General features: G+C 38.5%; 1 protein-coding gene across 1 annotated transcript in view; it reads right to left on the reverse strand.

Annotated features, from left to right (window-relative positions):
• Nucleotides 1–3,306: 3,306 nt before the first annotated feature.
• The window catches only part of ERICH6 (glutamate rich 6), a 31,598-nt gene continuing 12,219 nt past the window's right edge, over nucleotides 3,307–22,685 (reverse strand). The window contains exons 7-14 of the mRNA XM_034988551.1: nucleotides 22,369–22,482; nucleotides 21,248–21,405; nucleotides 20,525–20,595; nucleotides 19,361–19,506; nucleotides 12,920–13,005; nucleotides 10,861–11,016; nucleotides 8,131–8,359; nucleotides 3,307–3,570 (exon numbers count right to left, since the gene is read on the reverse strand). Of these exons, the coding sequence (XP_034844442.1) occupies nucleotides 3,307–3,570; nucleotides 8,131–8,359; nucleotides 10,861–11,016; nucleotides 12,920–13,005; nucleotides 19,361–19,506; nucleotides 20,525–20,595; nucleotides 21,248–21,405; nucleotides 22,369–22,482 (1,224 nt within the window). The remainder of the gene's footprint in view (nucleotides 3,571–8,130; nucleotides 8,360–10,860; nucleotides 11,017–12,919; nucleotides 13,006–19,360; nucleotides 19,507–20,524; nucleotides 20,596–21,247; nucleotides 21,406–22,368; nucleotides 22,483–22,685) is intronic.

Genomic DNA, 22,685 nt, shown 5'->3' on the forward strand with positions numbered 1-22,685 from the left:
TTCTGTGTTTTAAAAAATTATTATTAAAGTATAACATTTGCTTCTGAATATGTGATTGGCATCCCAAATGTTACCAATTTTATTTAGTACCTTCATTAAACTTGAAAAGATTTTGCTTTATTTATTCATTCATTTATTTTTTATAAACTGGTAGTGAATTTACCTGTGAAAATGAAAATACTAACAGTTCCAGAAGGTATTTGTTTCTTTACTAACAAATAGTGTGCATTTAATCTATTGGCTTATTTAGTAGCTCTCCATTTAATAGAGATTAATTTCTACAACTTTCTTTGGGGAGTAGAAATGCAATTTTCTTCCTATGTTTTTTAATTTAATTTAATTATCTTATGTTAATCACCATACATTACATCATTAGTTTTAATGTAGTGTTCCATGATTCATTGTTCGCGTATAACACCCAGTGCTCCACCCAATACATGCCCTCCTTAATACCCATCACCAGGCTAACCCATCCCCCCACCCCCCTCCCCTCTAGAACCCTCAGTTTGTTTCTCAGAGTTCATAGTCTCTCATGGTTTGTCTCCCCCTCCGATTTCCCCTTCATTTTTCCCATCCTACTATCCTCTTTTTTTTTTTTTTTAACATATAATGTATGATTTGTTTCAGAGGTACAGGTCTGTGATTCAACAGTCTTACACAATTCACAGCGCTCGCCATAGCACATACCCTCCCCAATGTCCGTCACCCAGCCACCCCATCCCTCTCACACCCCACCACTCCAGCAACCCTCAGTTTCCTGAGATTAAGAATTCCTAATATTAGTGAGATCATATGATGCATGTCTTTCTCTGATTGACTTATATCGCTTAGCATAATACCCTCCAGTTCCATCCACGTTGTTGCAAATGGCAAGATCTCATTCCTTTTGATTGCTGCATAATATTCCATTGTATATATATACCACATCTTCTTTATCCAGTCATCTGTCGATGGACATCTTGGCTCTGTCCATAGTTTGGCTATTGTGGACATTGCTGCTATAAACATTGGGGTGCACGTACCCCTTCGGATCCCTACATTTGTATCTTTGGGGTAAATACCCAGTAGTGCAATTGCTGGGTTGTACAGTAGTTCTATTTTCAACTTTCTGAGGAACCTCCATACTGTTTTCCAGAGTGGCTGCTCCAGCTGTCAAAATGCTTATTGGCATTGACTGATTCCCGTGCTTGAAAAAAATTTTTTTTAAAAACATATCCAGGGGTGCCCTGGTGGCTCAGTCAGTTAAGTGTCTGCCTTTGGTCAGGTCATGATCCCAGGGTCCTGGGATCGAGTCCCACGTCGGGCTCCCGAATCAGTGGGGAGCCTGCTTCTTCCTCTCCTTCTGCCTCTCCCCCTGCTTGTGCTCTCTCTCTCTCTCAAATAAATAAAAAATCTTTGAAAAAAATATCCATACATAAATACAGATAAGGGACTAGAAAGAAATAGAGCACAATATTAAAGATGACTGTCTCCCTGTGGTGGGATTATGAGTACTTTTAAAATCTTTATACTTTTCTGTAATCTCCCAAATTTTCTACAATGAGTTGATATTACTTTTGTTAGCAGAAAAGGCCACCAGTGAAATGTACTTTAAAATATTTGGCTCATATATTGCAAAAAGTTTGTGTAGGCTGATATACCGGACATGATTTTTACATCTTGATCCAGGCAGGGCTTTGCTGAACACTTTGCTGCCAACTTTACCTGGAGCAAAGTGTTGTAATTTCTTTGCTTATCAGTTACATTGAAGTGCATATATGTCTTCTTAAAATATGATTATTTTATCTGTCAGAAATGTGTACATAAAATCTAAAATATGCATAAACAAAATAAAAATAAAAGTCATAATCCTGAGATCAGAAATAAAGAGGGACAAAGATTTGTAGTACTCCTTTAAGCTTTAAGTACATCAGTAATTTCTTTAACATTTACATCTGGAAAAACCTACACATTTGAAGTGTTTTCTTCTCCCTCAATTTATGTAGTATTAGTATATGACAACTTTATGGCCATAAGAGTTTAATTTTTTTGAAGAGGTTGTTATTGTGAAAAAAAGAAAAAAACACCCATGAATTAGCAGAGTGGATTATTCAATACTGAGATTGCCTAAAACAGCCATATGGAAAAGCAGACATTGATATAAAATCTATGGCATACCCCAATCCACTTTTTGTATATATACTCAAAATAAGATATATCATTATTGTTATTTTTAACAACCCAATCCTTTAAATAAATAAAACTGCTTTGAGATATGACCCTAATAGATTAATACATATAGATATGTTCTTCACTTGGAAACATTTTTATCTTTAATACATTTTTAAAGAAGGAACATCAATTTCTTTATTACATGTAATTATTTTTAAAGTTAAGATAATTTTAAAAGGTGAAAGCTTTATCTGATCTGAAGAGAAACCAGAGTATAAAAGTGAAGATAATTTTAAATAACATTCTGTCACTAAACATGAAGCCACACGATAAAGGATGTCATTTCTTTACCCCGCCAGTCTCCAATTAATCAAGGCCTCATTCAGTATCCACTCTGGGTTTAGCTTCCCAATATAATTCTTACTGATGTACAAAAAACAGATTCAGTTAAGGCTTTGTTGTGATTGTTATGTGTTGTACAAATGTGCTATTTTTTTAAGAGCTATACAGATACATATTAGTTCAATTAGTTTAATATTTGTCTCACTTGATAGAAACTAAAGCTTCATTCATCAGTGAAAAGGAAGAGGGGAGTAGGCAAAAATAAAATTGAAACACTTGGCATTGATCAAGACCTGAGTCTAGGAACCTCTGTCCATTCCCTAGGGAGAGGCCTGACGTTTGTGAGGTGGGCAGGAGGGGTGGACATGGCGTAGATGGCCCCTTCTTGTGATCCTGCGCTCCTGGGTGAGGCTGCAGCTCATCCGGAAGAGCTCCTGCTCACTGTGGTGCTGTTGGCTTCATGGCTTCCTGAGCCTCCTTCTCTTCCCGATTTCCCAAGAGCCAGCAGGGGATTTCCTTGACCTTCACTTCCAGAGCCTTTCGGATGGTTTTGGAAGCATCTCATCCTCCCTGCTTTCTGTTTTCCTGATAGAACTCTGATAATGGACACCTAGGAATGACCACGCTCATTCTCTGGTGTCCCGAAAGTGAGTTGTTTAGTTTTCCAACTTGGAATGTAAGCTACTGGTGACTCAGGATGTGTTCTAAACGTGTAACAAAGCGTATTTCTTGGTATTTCCTGGTCATTACACTTCTCTTGAAATCTCTCAGACCGCCTCCCAAAATAACAAAAAATGAAGGCACCATCATTTGTTAAGTGTTTTCATTTATTATAGCTGATATTGTTTTTATTGTATCTTTCTTTATACCGGAGTTGTGACAAAGGGCCATTAGTTTTACAGAAAGTGAGGAAAGGTAGGAAGGTTGCTTTAATTTTTCCCAAACCTGGCTGGAGGGAAAATGCGCACATCCTTCAAGTTTATGAAACAGCCGTCGAATCTTTATTAACTTGGCCAGCAGCAGCAGGTCATCCCCATTCAGGTACCGGAGAACCGGAATCTCCTCAGGGTTAGGGAGCTTTTCGGCAAAGAGAAAGAGAAGGGAAGCTCAGGGTCCACCTGGCAGCGGGGAGGCGGGAGGAGGTGCGCGGGCGGCGCTAATTTGGAGCTGGATCCCCTGAGTCTCGTTAGCTACAAACGGGGGGCGGCGGTGTTAACCTCATCGGAAGGAGGAATGAGCTAGAATGCTGCGCAGATTTGAGAGACCAGAGCAGGCCTGACCCCGTCGAATTTGGATACTCTCAAAGGCTTACAGGTTGTTCACGTAATGTCTCAGCATACACAGAGGGGAGCACCAAGATGCCGCGAGCACGGCCCCTTCGCGGGGCGATTCCCCGCGGGGAGAGCGTGGTCAGGGCTGCGCTGGAGGCTAGGAGGGCCCCGAGCGGGCAGCCTTCCTCAGAGAAGGCGTCGGCACCTCAGCTGAGCTTTCAAGTAGGAGCCGGACGGCTGAAGCTCCTTTCCTTCTGAGATGTGCCGCTACCTCCAGGAAGCCGGTCCGCATTAACCTCTCCCTGAGCCTCCCTTGGCCTCTGCTCTTCCCCTTCCCCACAGCCTTTGGTGCTGCAGGCTGACGTCTCCTTGCCGCCGCAGGAAGGGGACTGGCTCTGTCAGGACAGTCTCGCCTGTGTGTGTGTGTCTCCCGTGTGTGGATTCGGGACCAGCTGAGGAGGGGCGTTTAGCCTCAGTGGGGCGGGCTAAATGCAAGCTGAACCACTACCTGCTGCGAGCAGAGTGACCACCTACCTGCAAGAGACGCGCCACGCACGGCATTCCCTCAGGCGTCGGCGTCGGAAGGTAGGGGGAGAGGGAAGGGGAGGGAGGGAGGGGGAGGGGAGGGAGGGAGGGAGGGGGAGGGGAGGGAGTATGAGACGGAGGAGTAACAAAGAATGGACCAGCATTTGTAACTTCCCTTCAATCCCGAATTCCATAGAATCACAGAAAACTTTTTAAGAGAGTAAATCAATAATGGTTCTAGGAAATAGAAAAGATTTAGATCAACAGGAATAAGCTTACAGAATTCCTGAATATCAAAAAACAGATGGGACATATCCATAGAGAGATAAATGACCAAATGTAACCACGAACCCAAACACACACATGCTGAGATCAAAGTTAACAGAAGTGAGAAGGAGGAGGGGCCCTGAGGTAAATATTAGAAGGATCAGTTGATCAGCTGGGAGGCAGCCCTTACGTGGGTGGGGGTGTTCCCGTTTTCAACCCCGTGCCCCGAGGCTGCACAGGCTGGAGCTGGAAGTCTGGCACTGAGGCTAGCCTTCTAGCCCTCAACAGCGCATACCGCTTTCCCACAGTCCCCACAAACAAACTTCAGTAAGCAGAACATGCAGGAAAGCAGGGATTCTCAAATACAAAATGAACACGCAACCAGGAATCACCAAATATCTGAGGAAATTTGAGGCTGTGAGAGAGAGGCCAGATTTACCTATCAGAGATACCAATACTCAAGGAGACAGTAGCCAGAGGAAGACTCTGGGATATATATGGTAAATATCTTCTGAGGGATTGGAGAGAATTATTGTTGTCAAAGAGAAGCAATAACTAGAGGACTTGGAAATTCTATGCATATAGAAAAAAAGAGGTGTTAATTTTAGAGTGATCATTAAAATAAAACGTATTAAAAGATTAAGTCTATAAGGTTGGGGAAAGCAACAAAATCCAGTTATATACTGTTTGCAAGAGACACATCTAACTTAAAACTGTATAAAAACATAGAAAATCAAAGGATGCAAAAAATGTACCAAGCAAATGCTAACTAAAAAGAAAGCAGGTGTAGCAATTTAACATCATACAGAATAGCATTTGAGGCAAAGGTCACTAGTAGGGACATTGGGAATAATACATATTGATAATATTATAATCTATTTGTCAAAATAAAAACAAAGAACTTCACTGATTACACTGAGCCCTGTAATGGGCAGAGCTGAAGAGCTAATACGTGCGTGAGGTGGAAGATCAGCCCGGCCCAAGGCAGAAGGCACAAGGTGCCAAGAAGATAGTCAACATCTTGAATTTCCCAACGACAGAGCCTTAAGATGACTCTTAAGATGACCTGGGGAAGGCCAGAAGCAGGGAGACTCAGGAAGCTCTTATAATGATTTAAATAAGAGATGGACTTGGCCCAAGAGGCAGACAAGAAGGATGGTATGGGAGGACATGAGAAGGTTTGAGACCAAGGGTTTGAGACCGGAGCTGTATGGGAGGTAGGGTTTAGAGGACCTGCAGGGAACAGATGTGAGGCTGTGATGTGGAGAGGGGGAGTACTGCTCCAAAGTGGCCTGAGCACCGAAGGAACACAGTTGTCATTGTCCAAGGTGGAGAGGACTGAGGGAGGGGCAAGCTCTAAGACCTAATTGCAGGGGCTAAGTTTTTAATGCCCTCTTAGACATGCAAACAGAGATGCAGGGTTGGAATCTGGGATGTGCAAGCTAAAAGTTCATGGGAGAGAAAATGAAAGGGTTATCAAGATGGAGGTGGTATTTAAGGACAGGAGACTCCATGAGACTACCTAGGGAGTGAGACTCCATGAGACCATCTAGGGAGATGAAGAAGAGCCCCAGGGAGAGGCCTGGAGCCCCTCAATATGTAGAAAATGGGGAGGTGAAGAGAGTCAGCAAAGAAAAATGAGAAGGAACAGTCCCCGAGGTGGAAGGAAAATCAAGGGAGAGCAGTGTCCTGGAAGCAAGGCAAGAAATGCTTCCAGGAGGAGGAAGTGAATAATTGGCCCGTGTCACTGGGAGGCCGCTCTATGTGGCATAAATTAACTATAGTGCATATGAAACGTTATGGAGCAATTAAAAATAAAGTAGACAAATATGCTTGGAAATGTAGACATGGAAAAACCCCTAATACTCCTTAAGTGGAAAACAAAAACAAAGAGAATCCCCCCAACAATACAAGCAATAGGATTCAACTTTTATTTTAAAAGAGATGTGTAGGAATAATTTTTAAATACACTGAATAGAGGAATACTAAATTTGGGGTGGTGATTACTTTTGGGAAAGGGGTTAGAATAGATGAAAGGATGAAAGTGGAATCTCGATTTTTTACTCTTTCTATATTATTTGAATCTTTAAATATGAAAATGTATTTAACATATCACTTTTGTAATTTTTAAAAACCTAACATAAGGGTGAACATGAGGACAATGAGAAATGGAAAAACTTTTAACATCAATTTTTTTTTTTGCATCACAATGACTCTTTCTGATTAAAATTCTTTTCTAAGGAGTGAGGGGGGAGAGAGAGAGAACATTTTTTACGTTTTTGCTAAGAATGCATTCACCATGAATGTAATGTACCAAAAGAAGCCTATCTTATAGATTTCTAACAAAGAAGTTTGTCTGGAGCCTGAACCACTGACCGCAGTAGCCAGATTGACCAAAAGTGGCTGGAATAATACTGAGCACATTGTAGACCCTCACTCTCTGTTGGCAGACTCCGAAGTATCCCTTTTGTTTGGTCTTTATGAGATATTCCTGCCTGTGCTGAATATTGAGGTTATATTTCCACTTATTTAAAAGTGTAGAATTTTTCGAGGTTGACAATGCCTTTGAAATCTGGAGCAATCTCTTCCTTTAATAATTGATGAAACAAAGGGTTTCAGAGTTTAAGGGACTTGTTCAGAGCCACATACTAGATAAGCTACATAGACCTCTATTTATCTCTATCTCTCTCTCTATATATATATTTCAACATTATTGACATATAATTGACAAACTCTATATGGAGCTATCGTTTACTGAGTACTTGGTACCAAGCACCATGCTAAGTACTTTGCATTCGCATTGACTCTTCACAGCAATCTATTTGGTGGGAATCATTATCCTCATCTTATAGAAGAGGGAACTGAAGTTCAAGTTCACCCACTTAGCTAAGTGGCAAAGTTGAGGTATGAAACTATGTCCCTGTAACCTGAAGGCCATGTTCTTAACCACTGCCAGTTACTGAGAATGTATTCTAGGCCATGCCCTGGGTGGGGTAGAGGAATCAATAAGGCAGAGATTTTGTCCTTCTGGAGCTCACCATCTGGTAGGAAAGGCAACCCCAAGGGCAAGTAAGGCAGCATGGTCCAGCAAGCGCAGGGACAGAAGTGAGTACATGGATACCCTAGGGAAAGCCATGCCGGACCCTGATTGGGCAAAGGGCTAGGAGGTCTGGGAAGTGTCTCCAAGGAGATGGGACTTATACTTGGTCTTGAACATGGTTAGAACCTGGGTCTCCTGACTCAGCCCAGGGCTTTCTGCTATAGCATGAAGGAAAAACAAACACAATACAAAATCCTAAAACCAAACCCCCAAAGTAGCACTACTTGGGCACAGAGTAAACACAGTAAACGTTAGTTGGATCCACTCTGAACTAAAAGGAATTTCTGAAGAACAAACAAAAAGGTTACCTCAATTCCATATGAAATTTTCATTATGTGTTTTTTTCATTGAATTCCAAAACTCTTAGTGGACAGTAGATTACACGCAAGTATAATCTGTCAGTAATAACATTAACAAAAGTCATTTACTCTTATTATTCTAAATGCTTAGAACTGTTTTCAAAAATGTACCTACCTTCACTTTGGTCCCAACGCTGATTCTTGCCTGTTGGCCCATTGCTAGAAAAGTGATTGAAATCTTGTCTTGTTCTAGGATGCGAATTCCAATGTAATGGTTCAAAGCCAGAAAGACAGGTTTAAATGAAACAAAGGGTGAGGAAGCGACAGAACTGGACCAATTCCAAGCCCTTATTCTGTTGCCAGCTTGATCTGAGTATTGACCTCCCAAGATATTGATGTATACCCTGGGCAGAAAGGAAATTAAAAATTATAAACAGTAACATTATACTTCGACCTTAAAATTAGCCCTGTCGCTTGCTAGCCAAGGGGAGCAACAGTTAATGCTAGCCAACAGCATACGAATAGTGCAAAACCTCAGGTAATCTTGGGAATGATAATACTGTGACTGAATTTTATACTAATTTAAAGTGGTGGATCCAATCCAAGACCTACTGATAAACCAAACTGGGTCCCAAAGAGAGAACTGGGATCATAAAGGGATCTGGAAAACTGTGTGCTGGGGAGAATGAAGGGGGAGCAGGGAAGGTTTAGTCTGGACAAGAAGACATGCAGAAGAGGCGAGCAGGCTGTACCTGAAGAGGGGAGAATACCAGTGCTTAGATTTTCCCCAGGACAAAATGAAGACCAGTGGCTGTAAGTCTTGGGGAAGGCCCCATTGGCCTCAGTACAGGACAGCTGTGTTCTAACAGTACCCAGCAATTGGGAGCCAGGAGTCCTTCTAGGAGGGCTCTCATCAGGGCCAGGTGTGGGCAGGAGAGGCTCAGGGAACATCTCTGAGATGGCTCAGAGTGCCAGGGAAGAGCCTTGTGATGGAACACAAAGTGGAGCTTAGACTAATGGGGTCTCCCCAGTCTCTTGGTGTAGCTGATGCCACATTTTACTACATTACATACATATTAGGCCCAGCACAGTCTGAGCTCCAGTGGCACTAAGGACTGCCATTCTACTTAGTTATCTCCTCTTCTCTCACCTTCTTCCAACTTGGATCGCCATTGCTTTCTTGAGGAGAGGGAATAGGGTAAATACCCAGTTCCAGGTATTTAGAAAGGTGGTTGAATTTGATAATAAATTATTTTTTCAAAAACTAGATGAATTGGCCATGAGGGGCCCTAGAGTAAGATCATATCTTATTTCCCCACTGTTGATTAATGGCAGTAATCTAATACCAAAAGTGCACATGAGAAATTGAGGTGATGATCTTATTGTATGTGGGAGGAGGAAGTTTCCTTTTGTCTTGGAATGTGGATGAAAATAATACTTGGCTAAAATTATGTAGATAAATTGTTCACTTAATAAACACTATTTGAGTCCATATCACGTACAGATACATGCTGGTAGTGGCAAAGATTCAGAGCGTGCCATCAAGGAACATGGGGCCAGCAGCGGAGATGGGCTTGCTATCCAAAAGGCAGAGGCAGCTAGAAGGGGCAGTGAGGGTACGCAGAAGTCACATCAGAGGACCAGGGATCCAGCTAGTGGGTCAGGGGACTTCATAGAGAGGGCAAATGTTCTAGAAACCAATGGATATCTGGTGACAATTAATACAGTACTCGACCAGATGTAATCTAGAATTGCTATTGAACCCCGAAGGATAAATAGAAATTCTCCACTACACATAGGGTTAATGGACTGACTACTGCATTAGACCTGACAAACACAAATGTCTTAACTTTCTCAATACTGGCAGAATGTCCAGACTTTGTCAATTATGAATGGAATTTCTCAAGATGAGATTGTTATTCCTGTAAATAATTTAAAGGGGAATAGTGTCTCTTTCTGAAAAGCTCAGGAAGTTGGAAGTGCCTTTGAAGTTAGAACCCAAATTTCACTTCCTCAGGCTAAATGAAATAATGCAAAGTCACAGAATAGGTAAGTTCGTAGATCAAAATAAGATCAGGATCTGCTGAGATTTTGTTTGTATGTTATTGTTGGTTGTGGCTATAGGAATCTTGGAATAGTTATAGATATATCTCAAAACATAACACACACACACACAAAACTATAACAACACAGTGTGGCAGCTATCCATTGTAAATTATTTCCATAGATGAGGTAGTATAACATTAACAGGCATAGGCTCTAGAGAGACCACCTGGATTCCTATCACAAATCCCTTGGGTGACCATATAATTTGTTTAGAGATTTTTTTCTAATATTGAAATCACAAAGTTCATATTTTCTTACAGTTTATAGAAAGAATATCATGAGCTTTGTTTTACATAGTTACCTGGGATTTTTCCACTGAGAAGAAATGGGATGACATAAATAAAAATTTTCTCTGAGTTGAACATTACTATCTAAAGATCACTAACTTAAATAATTCTTAAATTATTTTTGTTTTTATCATTTGAAAGGAAAAAAAAAACTTCCAGCTATAAGATGAATAAATTCTAGGGATTTATGTACTGCATAGAGATTATAGTTAATAATACTGTGTGTGTGTGTGTGTGTCTGTGTATTTGAATGTTGCTAAGAGAGTATATCTTAAATGTTCTCAACACAAAAAAGAAGTGATAATTATGTGACATGATGGAGGTGTTAGCTAATGCAATGTGATAATCATTTTGTAATATGTAAGTGTATCAAATCAACACATTTTATGCCTTTAACTTACACAATGTTATATGTCAATTATATCTCAATAAAGTTGGAAAAAATAAAAGAAAAAAGTAAAATTTCACAACCCCCCCCCCCCAATGGCAGCAGGAGAAACCTAGAAGCCTACCAGACATTTCCATTGGGATGATAGCAGGAACTTCTGCCGGAAGAATCTAGCAATGCCAGGATCGCAGGGTCAGTTGGCATGTCTTCTTGGACTATACAAGTGAAACCACTTACTTTGTTGGGCACTCGGATGATGGCTAGGTTTCCAGATGGGTAGCTGAGATCAGATAAGGTCATTTGAGTTGTTCTAATGGTCCTTCTGGGAATAAATTCAATTTATGAGAGAGACTTTGAAACCATTCTGGAATGAGAGCTACTGTTATTACAAAAATAATTTTATGCTTTTTATGGGATCAAAATATTTTTACAAGATGCAAAAAGTCTCAGCAAAATACTAGCAAATGGAATCTAGCAACATATAAAAAAACATATATACTATGACAAAGTGGAGTTATCCCAGGAATGCAAGGTTGGCTTGACATCTAAAAATCAATCAATGAAATATATTGATAGAATAAAAAACAAAAAAATGATAATATACACAGAAAAAGCATTTGACAAAATCCAATACCTTTTCATGATAAACAACTCAATGAACTAGGAATAAAAGGGAAACCCCTCAAGCTGATAGTGTCTAACAAAAACCCATGGCTGACATCATACTTAATGGTGAAAGACTGAGTGATTTCCCCCTAAGATTAGGAACCAAATGAAAATGTCTACTCTCCCCACTTCTATTCAACATTGCACTGAAGGGTCTAACTAGGGAAATTTTATGAAAGAAGAAGAAACGAAAGCCATCCAGATTGGAAATGAATGCTGTGAAACCATCCTACTCTTATATATAGAAAATCCTAAGGAATCCACAAAACAATATATTAGAACTAACAAACGAGTTCCACAGGATTGTAGGTTACAGGACCGATGTACAAAAATTAAATTGTACGTCTGCATTACTAGCAGTGAACATTCTGAAAATGTAATTAAGAAAATAATTCCATTTACAATAGCATCAAAATGAGTAAAGTCTACTGAGGATAATTTACTGTTAATACTCAGTCCCTTCTAAGCTGATCAGCAAAGCCCAGAGGAAAAGTAAACACAAGATTGAGTCATTTTGAAAAGCAGCCAAAGCTTTCAGGAGAATTAAGAATTAAAGCCAGGACATGAAATGATAACTAATAATAAAATTTGGGGGGAGTTATGGAAAATTTATTGATATAATTAAGACAAAACCTACACTTTTTCTCATGGGGCCTGAACAAAAACTTCGTATACTTCCTATGCCATGAAAGTCATTTTTCTGGTTGATTATTGGGGTTTGACTAAACTTTTAGGAAACTAAAACTAAACATGAGTTTCTCCTATAAAAGTGGGACCTTCATTCACCAAAAAGCTCTCCTTATTTCATAGTTTTTTTGTTTTTTGTTTTTTTTACTTTCCTTGATGTATTAAATGGCCTTTATGTCAAAATAGCAAATGGCTTGGCCACCAGGCAGAAGTTCAAGTGATGAATAACTTAGTGTTCCATAAAATGGATATCGAATTTTTGTATTAAAAAATAATGTGCTGCTCATGGATGTGTAAACTGGTACACATTTTCTGGGGGACAAAATCTATCAAAGGTTTAAAATGTCTGTAATTTCTTAGCCAGAGTTACTACCCCTAGACATTCAATTCAAGGAAATAAGTGATAAGTATGCAACAAAGTCTGCAAAAAGTTGTTCATTTAGCTGTTGTATATAAGGCAAAAAATTGTGAAACCGCCTTTGTGGTTAGATTAAATGAATTATGGTACATCCCTATAATGAAATACCTTGTGGTTATAAAAATGGTGGCGTATTTCTATCTTTATTGTTTATGATATACTCGACGTTGCTATTTAATATTATACGAAGAGGGCAAGTTGAAAGATATGAATAACGAGTTGAATTAATTTTTAAAGAATTATATATATGCTCATAGAAAAAAGGAAAGATATATTAAAAAGATGTTAATAGCTTTTCTCTGGGTGGTAGGATTTGGGTAATATCTGTTTTTTCTTTATAGTTTTCTATATATTTTTTTCTCTTTTTCTGTGAAGAAATAAAGCTAATAAAAACAACTTGTTGAAAGGATACAATATTTGTGTTGTTCCATCTGGAAATGAAGTCAGAAACTTGCTTCCATGTTTGTAGTGCTTCTCTAAGAGCTCGTTTCTCATGATCTATGTATATAGCACAGAAAATGAAAGGACCCTTAACTGTTAATTGTTCCAGATACAACACATTAATTATGATAATAAAAGGCATTCCTTGCTTGCTAGACAGTGATACAAACCATTTCTTTTTTTTTTTTAAGATTTTATTTATTTATTTGACAGAGAGGGACACGGCGAGAGAGGGAACACAAGCAGGGGGAGTGGGAGAGGGAGAAGCAGGCTTCCCGCAGAGCAGGGAGCCCCACGCGGGGCTCGATCCCAGGACCTTGGGATCATGACCCGAGCCGAAGGCAGACGCCCAACGACTGAGCCACCCAGGTGCCCCTACAAACCATTTCTTAATTTAAATTTTTGGCCCTGCAACAGTGACAGGGAACAATCCTTAGGAATCATTAAAGATTGTTCCTAACCCCTGCAGATAACTTAATAAAAGCTTTCAGGCAGGAATCTGACATTACATATCTGTTTGAAGGGTTTTGTGTTTTTTTTTTAATTTTTACCTTATTCACATATTACTATAGAAACAAAATAGAAGGTTAAATAGCAGCCTTAGCACGATGGAAATATTCTATATGCTGATTGTAGTAGTGGTTACATAACTGCCAAAATTCATAGAGCTGTACATCTAAAAAAGATGAATTTTACTGTATATAAATTATACTTCAACAGACTGACTTTAAACTCAAGTATAAGCTGTAGCATCTGGTGTCTCTTCAAGTTTGCTCTTGAAGTTATTTGAGCAAAACACTAATGGTGTATGAGAAGATGAAGAAAGAAATACAGGGAGATAATCCTTAATATATCTCCAAGTTAAACTATTTTATATGTAATACTCAATAGGGAAATGAATTTGTGCCCAGTAACATTTTCTTCTTCTTTTTTTTAAGATTCTATTTATTTATTTGACAAAGAGAGAGAGAGAGCACAGGCAGGGGGAAGGGCACAGGGAGAGGGAGAAGCAGACTTCCCGCCGAGCAGGGTGCCCGATGCGGGGCTCGATCCCAGGACCCTGGGATCATGACCTGAGCCAAAGGCAGCCGCTTAACTGACTGAGCCACCCAGGCACCCCCAGTAACATTTCTAGTTAAATATTCTTTTTATTCCTAATCCTGTATTGTAGTAAAATAGATTTAAGAATTTCTAGGGCTAAACAATGAAACTACTGAAATACTCACATAAATGTTGCCATTTATTTTGGAAGATAACACATTTTTTTTCATTTTAAAAATTTTGAAATATGAAATACATTCAGAAAAGTGCTAAAACATGCTGTTTTGTAATGAGTAATTATAAAGTGAACACCCATTATTATCCCATCCGGGTCAAGAAATAGAACAATGCCAATACTCGAGGAGCCCCTCTGTGTGTCTATCTCAAAGTCAATACCTTTCTTTCCTAGACATAACCACTATTCTGATTTCATAGTCATTTCTTTGCACTTTTATAGTTTCTAAACAATATAGCTTCAATTTTTTCTCATTTTGAATTTTACATAAGTAGAAACATAAATAAAATATCTTTAATATTTTGTTTCTTTCTGTTAATATTATGTATGTGAGTTTCATGCATGTTCCAGTTTGTGGCTGTGGTCCACTAACTTCCATTTGTGTATAGTATTTCATGGTATAAATTTATCACTATTTATTTAATAGATATTTGGGTCATTCCCAGTTTTTGACTATTGTAAACAATGATACCACAAACATCCTTATGCATGTATGCTGGTACCCAGTTCCTCTTGGATATTATGACCATTTGAAAAAAAATGGGTTCAGGGCGCCTGGGTGGCTCAGTTGGTTAAGCGACTGCCTTCGGCTCAGGTCATGATCCTGGAGTCCCTGGATCGAGTCCCGCATCGGGCTCCCTGCTCAGCGGGGAGTCTGCTTCTCCCTCTGACCCTCCCCCCTTTCATGTGCTCTCTCTCATTCTCTCTGTCTCAAATAAATAAATAAAATCTTTAAAAAAAAAAAGGGGTTCAAAATACCCTTGAGCACTTCTCAAAGGAGAAATCTCAGTCAATAAACGAAAAGGTGCTCAACATCATTAGTAACCTGGGAAAGGAAAATGAAAACCGCAATTAGAGATCAGTACATACCTATCATACTGGCAAAGAAAATGGGACGTCTGATAGTACTAACTATTGGAAAGGATGCAGAACAACAGTCACCATTGTCTAGTGGGTCAATGTAATTTGGTCCAAAAACTTGGAAATCATTTTGGCTTCATCTAGTAAAGTGAAAGACAAGCATATCTTGGGATTCAGCCATTCTATCTCTGGGTATAATATATGAGAGAAGGGCAAATAATAAAGCTTAACTTCAGACTTGGATAAATTAAGTTTACTTGCTGAAATTTCTAGGGTAGCCAGAAAAATGATAGAAGCAGAGAGTGTAACTTCCAAGCTTGTAGAGGTAGAAGAAGAAATAGAACGACATATTTTAAATATTCCCCCAAAAGACAAGAAAGGATAAAGGAAAAGAAAAACATATAACAGGGAACAAATAGAAAATATCAACGAATGTCAGTTATTATATGTAAATAGACTAAATACTCCAGTTAATAGACAAAGAATGTCAGATTAGTTCTTTTTTTAAGGAAAAATTCCAACCATATATTGTTTACAAGAGACAAATCTAAAATATAAGGATACAAAAAGATTATAAATAAAAATGATACATGAAAATACTAAGGAATATTACCAGAGATAAAGAAGATTACTTCATAATGATAAAAGTTTAAATCCACTAGGAGGATATAACCTTACAAAATATTTTTCCCATATTAAGATAGTTTCAATATATATAAAGCAAAATTTCACAAAAGGAAAAGGAAAAATTAAAAATTCCGTGATCATAATGGGATATTTTAGCCTACCTCTCTCAAAAATTGCAAGGATTGTTTAGACCAAAAAAGTAATAAAACAATAGAATATTTGAACAACCCCTTTAATAAATTTGACCCAATGTTCATGGATTGGAAGATTAAGTATTTTAAAGATGACATTCTTCCCAAATTGATTTTAGATCCACTGCAACGGCAATTCACATTTTAACAAGACTGTATTATTTGTGTGTTGTTGGGGTAATGGAGGTCTTCACAAGTCAATTCTAAAATTTACAGGAAATGTCAAGAACTTAGAAGAGCCAAGACATTCTTTTTTTTTTTTCTTTAATATTTATTTATTTGACAGAGAGAGACACAGCGAGAGAGGGAACACAAGCAGGGGGAGTGGCAGAGGGAGAAGCAGGCTTCCCGCAGAGCAGGGAGCCCGATGCGGGGCTTGATCCCAGGACCCTGGGATCATGACCTGCGCCAAAGGCAGACAGTTAACCGACTGAGCCACCCAGGTGCCCTGAGCCGACATTCTTAAAGAAGGTGGTTGAGAGAGAGGAATATGCTCTACCAGATATTAAGATCTATCACAAAATATAGTAATTAAGACTGTGTAGTGTTGGGGCAGGATAAAGAAATCCATGATACAGAGTAAGGAGTCCAGAATCAGACTCCTGCAGCCATAAACATCTGATGTGGGACAGCAGCGCCAGTGCATGGTAATGGAAAAAAGGAGATCTTTTTCAATACATAGTGCTGGATACAATCTGGTATCCATATATGTATATTTTAAGATTTTATTTATTTATTTGAGAGAGAGAGAGAGAGAGTGCCAGCACAAAGAGGGGGAGGGGCACAGGGAGAGGGAGAAGCAGACCCCTCGCTGAGCAGGGAGCCCAATGTGGGGTTGGATCCCAGGACCCTGAGATCATGACCTGAGCCGAAGGCAGATGCTTAACCAACTGAGCTACCCAGGCGCCCCTCTATATTTTTTAAATGAAATTAGGGCCACTACCTCACATTATATGTAAAAATCAATTCCAAGTAGATTAAAGATCTAAATGTGAAATGCAGAACTACAGAGATTTCTTTAACATAGGAGAATAGCTGTATTATCTCAGGTCTGGGAAAGATTTACCAGCCAATGAAAAAAAGCAGTATCCATGAAGGATTTGATAAATTACAATTAAAATGGTGAAGGACAAACCAAGAAGTGAAAAGTGGTTGCAGCAATATGACATACAAAGGGCTCGTATCCTAAATGTATAAGAATTTTTATAAATCAACATGAAAAAAGGTCTAATGTACCACTTTTTCTCCATATTTCTTGAATCTCAGACCATCCAATTACACAAAGCACATTCTTTAGAATTTCCTTTAATGAGGGGCTATTAGTGACAAATTATCTTTGACTTTACTAGACAATGTCTTTTTGGACACATTTTCTTGAAAAATATTTTAACTGGTTATAGACTTCTAGATTGACCACTATTTTCTTTAAGCACCCTAAAGATAATTCCCATTGCCTTCTGGCTTCCATTGTTGCTGTTGGGAGGTTATCTGATGGTATAAGTCTCTTTAAATATAAACAGAATTTTTTGTTCTCTGGGCTTTTAAGATTTTTTTTCCCTCTGTGTTCCTTGGTTTTGCTCTGACATGTCTAGGATTTTTTTTTCATTTCATCTTGATTGGGATTCACTGGGCAAAATCTGTGGGCTCTTCTCATTTATCAGTTCTAGAAAATTCAGATACTGCCTCTGTCTGATTATCTTTTTCTTCTCCTTTTGGGATTTTGAATAAATGTGTTTTAGACACCTCCTTTTCATATCATATCATATACTTTATATTCTGTATTCTTATTTTTGTTCCCATGGAGAATTTCATTATTTATTTATTTATTTATTTATTTACCTTTTTTCCAGGTCATTGGTTCTCTCTTTAGTTGGGTCTAACCCGTGTTACTGTCATCTTTTAAGTTTTTAACCTCAGTTGTTATATTTTTCATTTCTGTAAGTTCCATTTTTTTCTTTACAAACTGATTATGTCACAATAGATTTCTGTTCCCTCCATATATCTTCAAGCTGATATTTTATTTTTATAAGCATAGTTTAATTTCCAGAGTCTTTGCAGGTCTTTTTTTAATTAGATATTATTCCTCTGGGTTTTCAATTGTGGTGTTGAATTTCCTTGCATTCTTGATTCTTTTTCACTATGTGCTAGTAACTGGAATCTGAAGCATAATTTGCAGGAGAAATCTGAGGGCCGGACAGGTGACTTTCCCCCAGACAGGATTTGGATTTGATTCTGTCAGTTACCTCAGTTCACTGCCACACCTTAAATTCTATATCACCCAAAAGAAAGAAATCTGGTCTCCATAATTTAATTTCTAGAAATCTATTCTGAAAAAATATACTTATATAAACATACATTTATACACAAAGATATTCAAAGCAATGTTATTTAGTATAGCAAAAAACTGTTAACCTGTATTGTCCAATAATAGGGGAATGGTGAGATAAACTACATAAAGGAGCACATAGATATTAAAATGCTGTTAATGTAAGGTATATAATATCATGGAAATATTTTTTATAATAAATTTTAAAAAGAGATAAAAATTACACATGTCATATAATTACAAGAATGTCAACCAAAGCCAAAGGGTAAAAAGTCTAGAACAGTGCCGTCTAACAGAAATTTTGGTGACCATAAGAATGTTCTGTATCAGCACTGCAATATGGTAGCCCTTAGTCACACACAGCTGTTCAGCACTAGAAATGAGACTAGTGTGACTGAAGAATTCCATTTTAAATTTTATTTTAGTTATTTTAAATTTAGATAACCATATGTAGTTGTTGCTACCCTATTGGGCAGTGTGGATCTAGAGATTATTGAAATATTAGTAATGATTTTGGGGAAGTGCTTGAGGCTTTTGGTGATTTTCTCCCCCTTCTTCCTAGTTTTTTAAGGCTTCCAAATGTTCCAATGATCACATTTTAAAATAAAAAGGCTTTAACCAAAATAGCTCACCATAAAATGTATGTAAAAGCATTTTTTTTCAAGTTTTGACAAGCTCTATTAAGAACAGCAACAATGTAAGCATGATGAGCGGTGGTGACAGGGCTAACAGCTGAAAGGGTCAGAGAGTCCAAAATGCTCTGCTGGCTCATGCCGACAACTCAGCAGTGCAGGAGGCCTCCAAGGAAGATGACACAGTCTCCAGCTACATCCCAAGGGCCACGGCCTCCAAAATAAGGGCAGTACGCAGTCCTGGTCTGATTTCTACTGGTTATGACCCTCAAAAATGACTTTTTAATTCTGACAGACGTGGTTTAGAGAGTTGTGAACTAGAATTTATCCAATGGAGACTTCTAGTAGAAGTTAAAGAGCCAAGTGTGAACCATTTCTTCCTGACAAAGAGTTACATGTGTTATGTAGCCAACCTGTTATATTCATTATGACAGCTTTTACAATTTTAGGAAGAACTGATTTTAAAGAGTCACGGGTAAAAAAATTACAAGAGAGTCACCTTTCCACATGCTATTCTAGCATCACAGCAAACAATGGAAATGTTTCTGTTTTCTAGTTGGAAATCAAGTAGTCTGTCAGCAATTAGCTCTTTTTCTGGAATATCCATGGAAAGTTGATAAGAAATTGTTTTTAAGTGCTTTGAATCTAAGGAAAAAAAACACATGAAAGTAGATATTTGTTTAAAATGTTCCAAAACCTCTCTTCTAAAATGAAATTTCAAACCCTATTACAAATGCATTGATTCATCAGACTTTTTTTTAATGGAAGAAAAATGAGGTTCTTCATTAAATTAAAGTGAGCGCCTTCTTTTGTTAAAAAATGAAAACATTCCTTTGTTACAAGAAGAAAGATGATTTTCATTAAGTGGAATTTTCTGACCTTATGTTTAGTAGGAAATAGTTGAATATCAAGGAACTTTATACTAGGGATTTAGTTTAAACCACAACAAACATTTATCTTTTCTAAGTATCTTTTCAATAGCTCCTGAGTGGTAGAGTTGCTGCCTGATGCTCAGAAAGATTAAATAATTACCCCAAATCAGCCAGCCTATAGGGAGAAAAGCAAGGAGATAAATCAAGAACTTCTGATTCTAAAAATCAGTGCTCCTTCAATTTTATCCATACTATAGCAACTCATAAGCTCTTTGCAGCTACCTGTAAAGTGCTCTATAGATGTTGCTAATTTATTTCGATCAATAACAACTGTAAGCGGAAGCCACTTAAATGAAATACCAGATTTTCTGAACCATCTTAACTGATGCATTGACTGGAATGAACATTTTATTTTTAATTATTACCATTTTTTAAGATTTTATTTATTTACTTGAGAGAGAGCAAATGTGCATGTGCGCGTGCGCGCGCGTGCGCGCACGAGAGAGAGAGAGAGAGAGAGAGAGAGAGAGAGAGAGAGAAGGAGCAGGGGGAGGGGCAGAGAGAGAGAAGCAGACACCCTGAAGAGCGGGGAGCCTGATGGGGGGCTCAATCCCAGAACTCCTGGATCATGATCTGAGCCAAAGGCAGACTCTTAATGACTGAGCCAACCAGGCACCCTTGGAATGAACATTTTAATATTATTTTTTAAATATACCAATTTCAGCTCTTGGTCAAACATCTGAGCTTTCTGATGTAGAACTGATCGATATCATCAGTGTTGAGGAACTCACCTTCTTCAGAAAAATTAGGCTGTCCATTTGTCATTATTGTAAATTGTCTGGCCATTTGTCGCTCCTGTTTTCTACAAAATTGAAAAATATGATGCAAAAGTCTGAAATGTGTTTTGAAGCTTAAAACAGAATTTTAGTACAAATTTTAACTGTTTAAATGCTGTCCCTTATTATTTTTACCTATCATTACTTGTGAATCCAGGCATTTAATCAGTACATATGGGTCTCTACTCTCTTTCGTCGACAAATTTCTCCAACATGGGAATTCTAAATTGAGCTGAGAATTTGCAGTTGGTAGATTTCTACTTTAAATTGTTAAAAAATTCACAGAGTTTCTAGGAGCTTCTGAATCTCAATAACATCTACCAGGAATTTTAATGGGTTTGCTTTGGCCAATTATTTATTTATTTATTTTTAAAGATTTTATTTATTTATTTGAGATAGGGAGAGAGAGGGCACACAGGTGGGGTGAAGGGCAGAGGGAGAAGCAGACCCCCCACTGAGCAGGGAGCCCAACGTGGGACTAGATCCCAGGACCCTGGGATCATGACTTGAGCCGAAGGCAGACGCTTAACCGACTGAGCCACCCAGGGGCCCCCAATTTTTATTTCTTTTCTGGGAACACCTCTTCAAAATTATAAATTTTGAAAAAAACAAGGTTCATCGACCAAAAACTCTCTACTTCAGTGGGCCTGAGTTTCAATATCAAAGGCTCAGTGTTACCTCTGCAGGGCTTTTTCCTTTGCTTTGAGTCTATCAACTTCACTGCCGTGGGCTGCGTGAGGGTTAATACAGATTAATTCAGCTTTGGGGCCCTGGGTTTTTTTTTTTTCCTCATAGATGTAGTCAATCAGATTTTGAAAATACCTGCAACAGGAGGCCTGAAAAACAAAGAGGTCATTTTTCATCTCACCAGTCTTCGATGAAGATACTTAGGGGGGAAAAAACCCAAAATGGCTAATGAACTTTGGATAATGATCTATGGTAACTTTTTTTGGTAACAGCTTTCTTGAGATAGAATTCACATTCCGTAATTTGCATCCATTTCAAGTGTACAAGTCAATGGTTTTTAGTGAACTCACAGAGTTGTGCAAAACCATCACCTCAGCCAACTTTTAGAATGTGAACCCTTATCCCTTAACACATCCCCCCACCCCCCATCCTCTTCTCCTCTCAGCCCCTGGAAGCAACCGACCTGTGTTCTGTCTGCATAGATTTCCTGTTCTGTACAGTTCATATAAGTGGAATCATACACTTGTGGTACTTTGTGATTGGCTTTTGCTTAGCATAACGTTTTCTAGGTTCATCTATGTTGTAGCATGTAAGCATGTATTAGTACTTCAGTTCTTTTTATGGTTGAGTAAAATTCCATTGTATGGATACACCACATTTATTTACCTGTTTATCAGCTGATGGATATTTGGGTTGTTTTCACTTTTCAGCTGTTATGAACCATGTTATTATGAACATTTGTGTACAAGTTTTTGTGTCGACAGAGGTTGTCAATTCTCTTGGGCATAAACCTAGAAAAGTGTAATTGCTGGGCTATAGGTAACCATGTATTTAACTTTTCAAGGAATTGCCAGACTGCTTCTCGAAGTGGCTACACCATATTATCTTCCAGTTTCTCTACATCCTTGCCAACATTTTTTAGTATTATCCATCCTTTTGATTATAGCTATCAGAGTGGGTATGAAACGGTATCCCATCGTGACTATGATTTATATTTCCCCACCAGCTAACATGTAACTCTTTTAAGCATTGCAGTGCAGGGGAAGATGCAGAAATACTTCATACATTGAAAAATAACATGATTTCCTCCATAAACCTGCTTTAGAACTTACTTCTTCTATTGATTCCGAGTTATCATCATCAGAGAAAATATCCATATTGGAAAGAAATGTTCTTAGATCGCACCCACAAAATTCACACTGGGGTGATATTTCCTCCTCTTCTTCCTTCAGAGAAGGGAAAACAGAAATGAATCGGTACCCACAAGGAGGCCCAGAGCCTCTGGGAGCAGTAGGATCCAGGGCTCTGGACAGGGCCAGCAAACGTCCAGTAGGGGAGCAAGGGGTGGTGGGGGATGTGCCAACCTGTCAGAATCCCTGGGGGCTGAAATAGTTGGTGGGGAACTTGCAGGGAGCTGAGATCCTATACC

The sequence above is a fragment of the Mirounga leonina genome, unplaced genomic scaffold (genome assembly GCF_011800145.1).
Source record: "Mirounga leonina isolate KUSES-001 unplaced genomic scaffold, KU_Mleo_1.0 Mir_115, whole genome shotgun sequence".
Lineage (NCBI taxonomy): Eukaryota > Metazoa > Chordata > Mammalia > Carnivora > Phocidae > Mirounga > Mirounga leonina.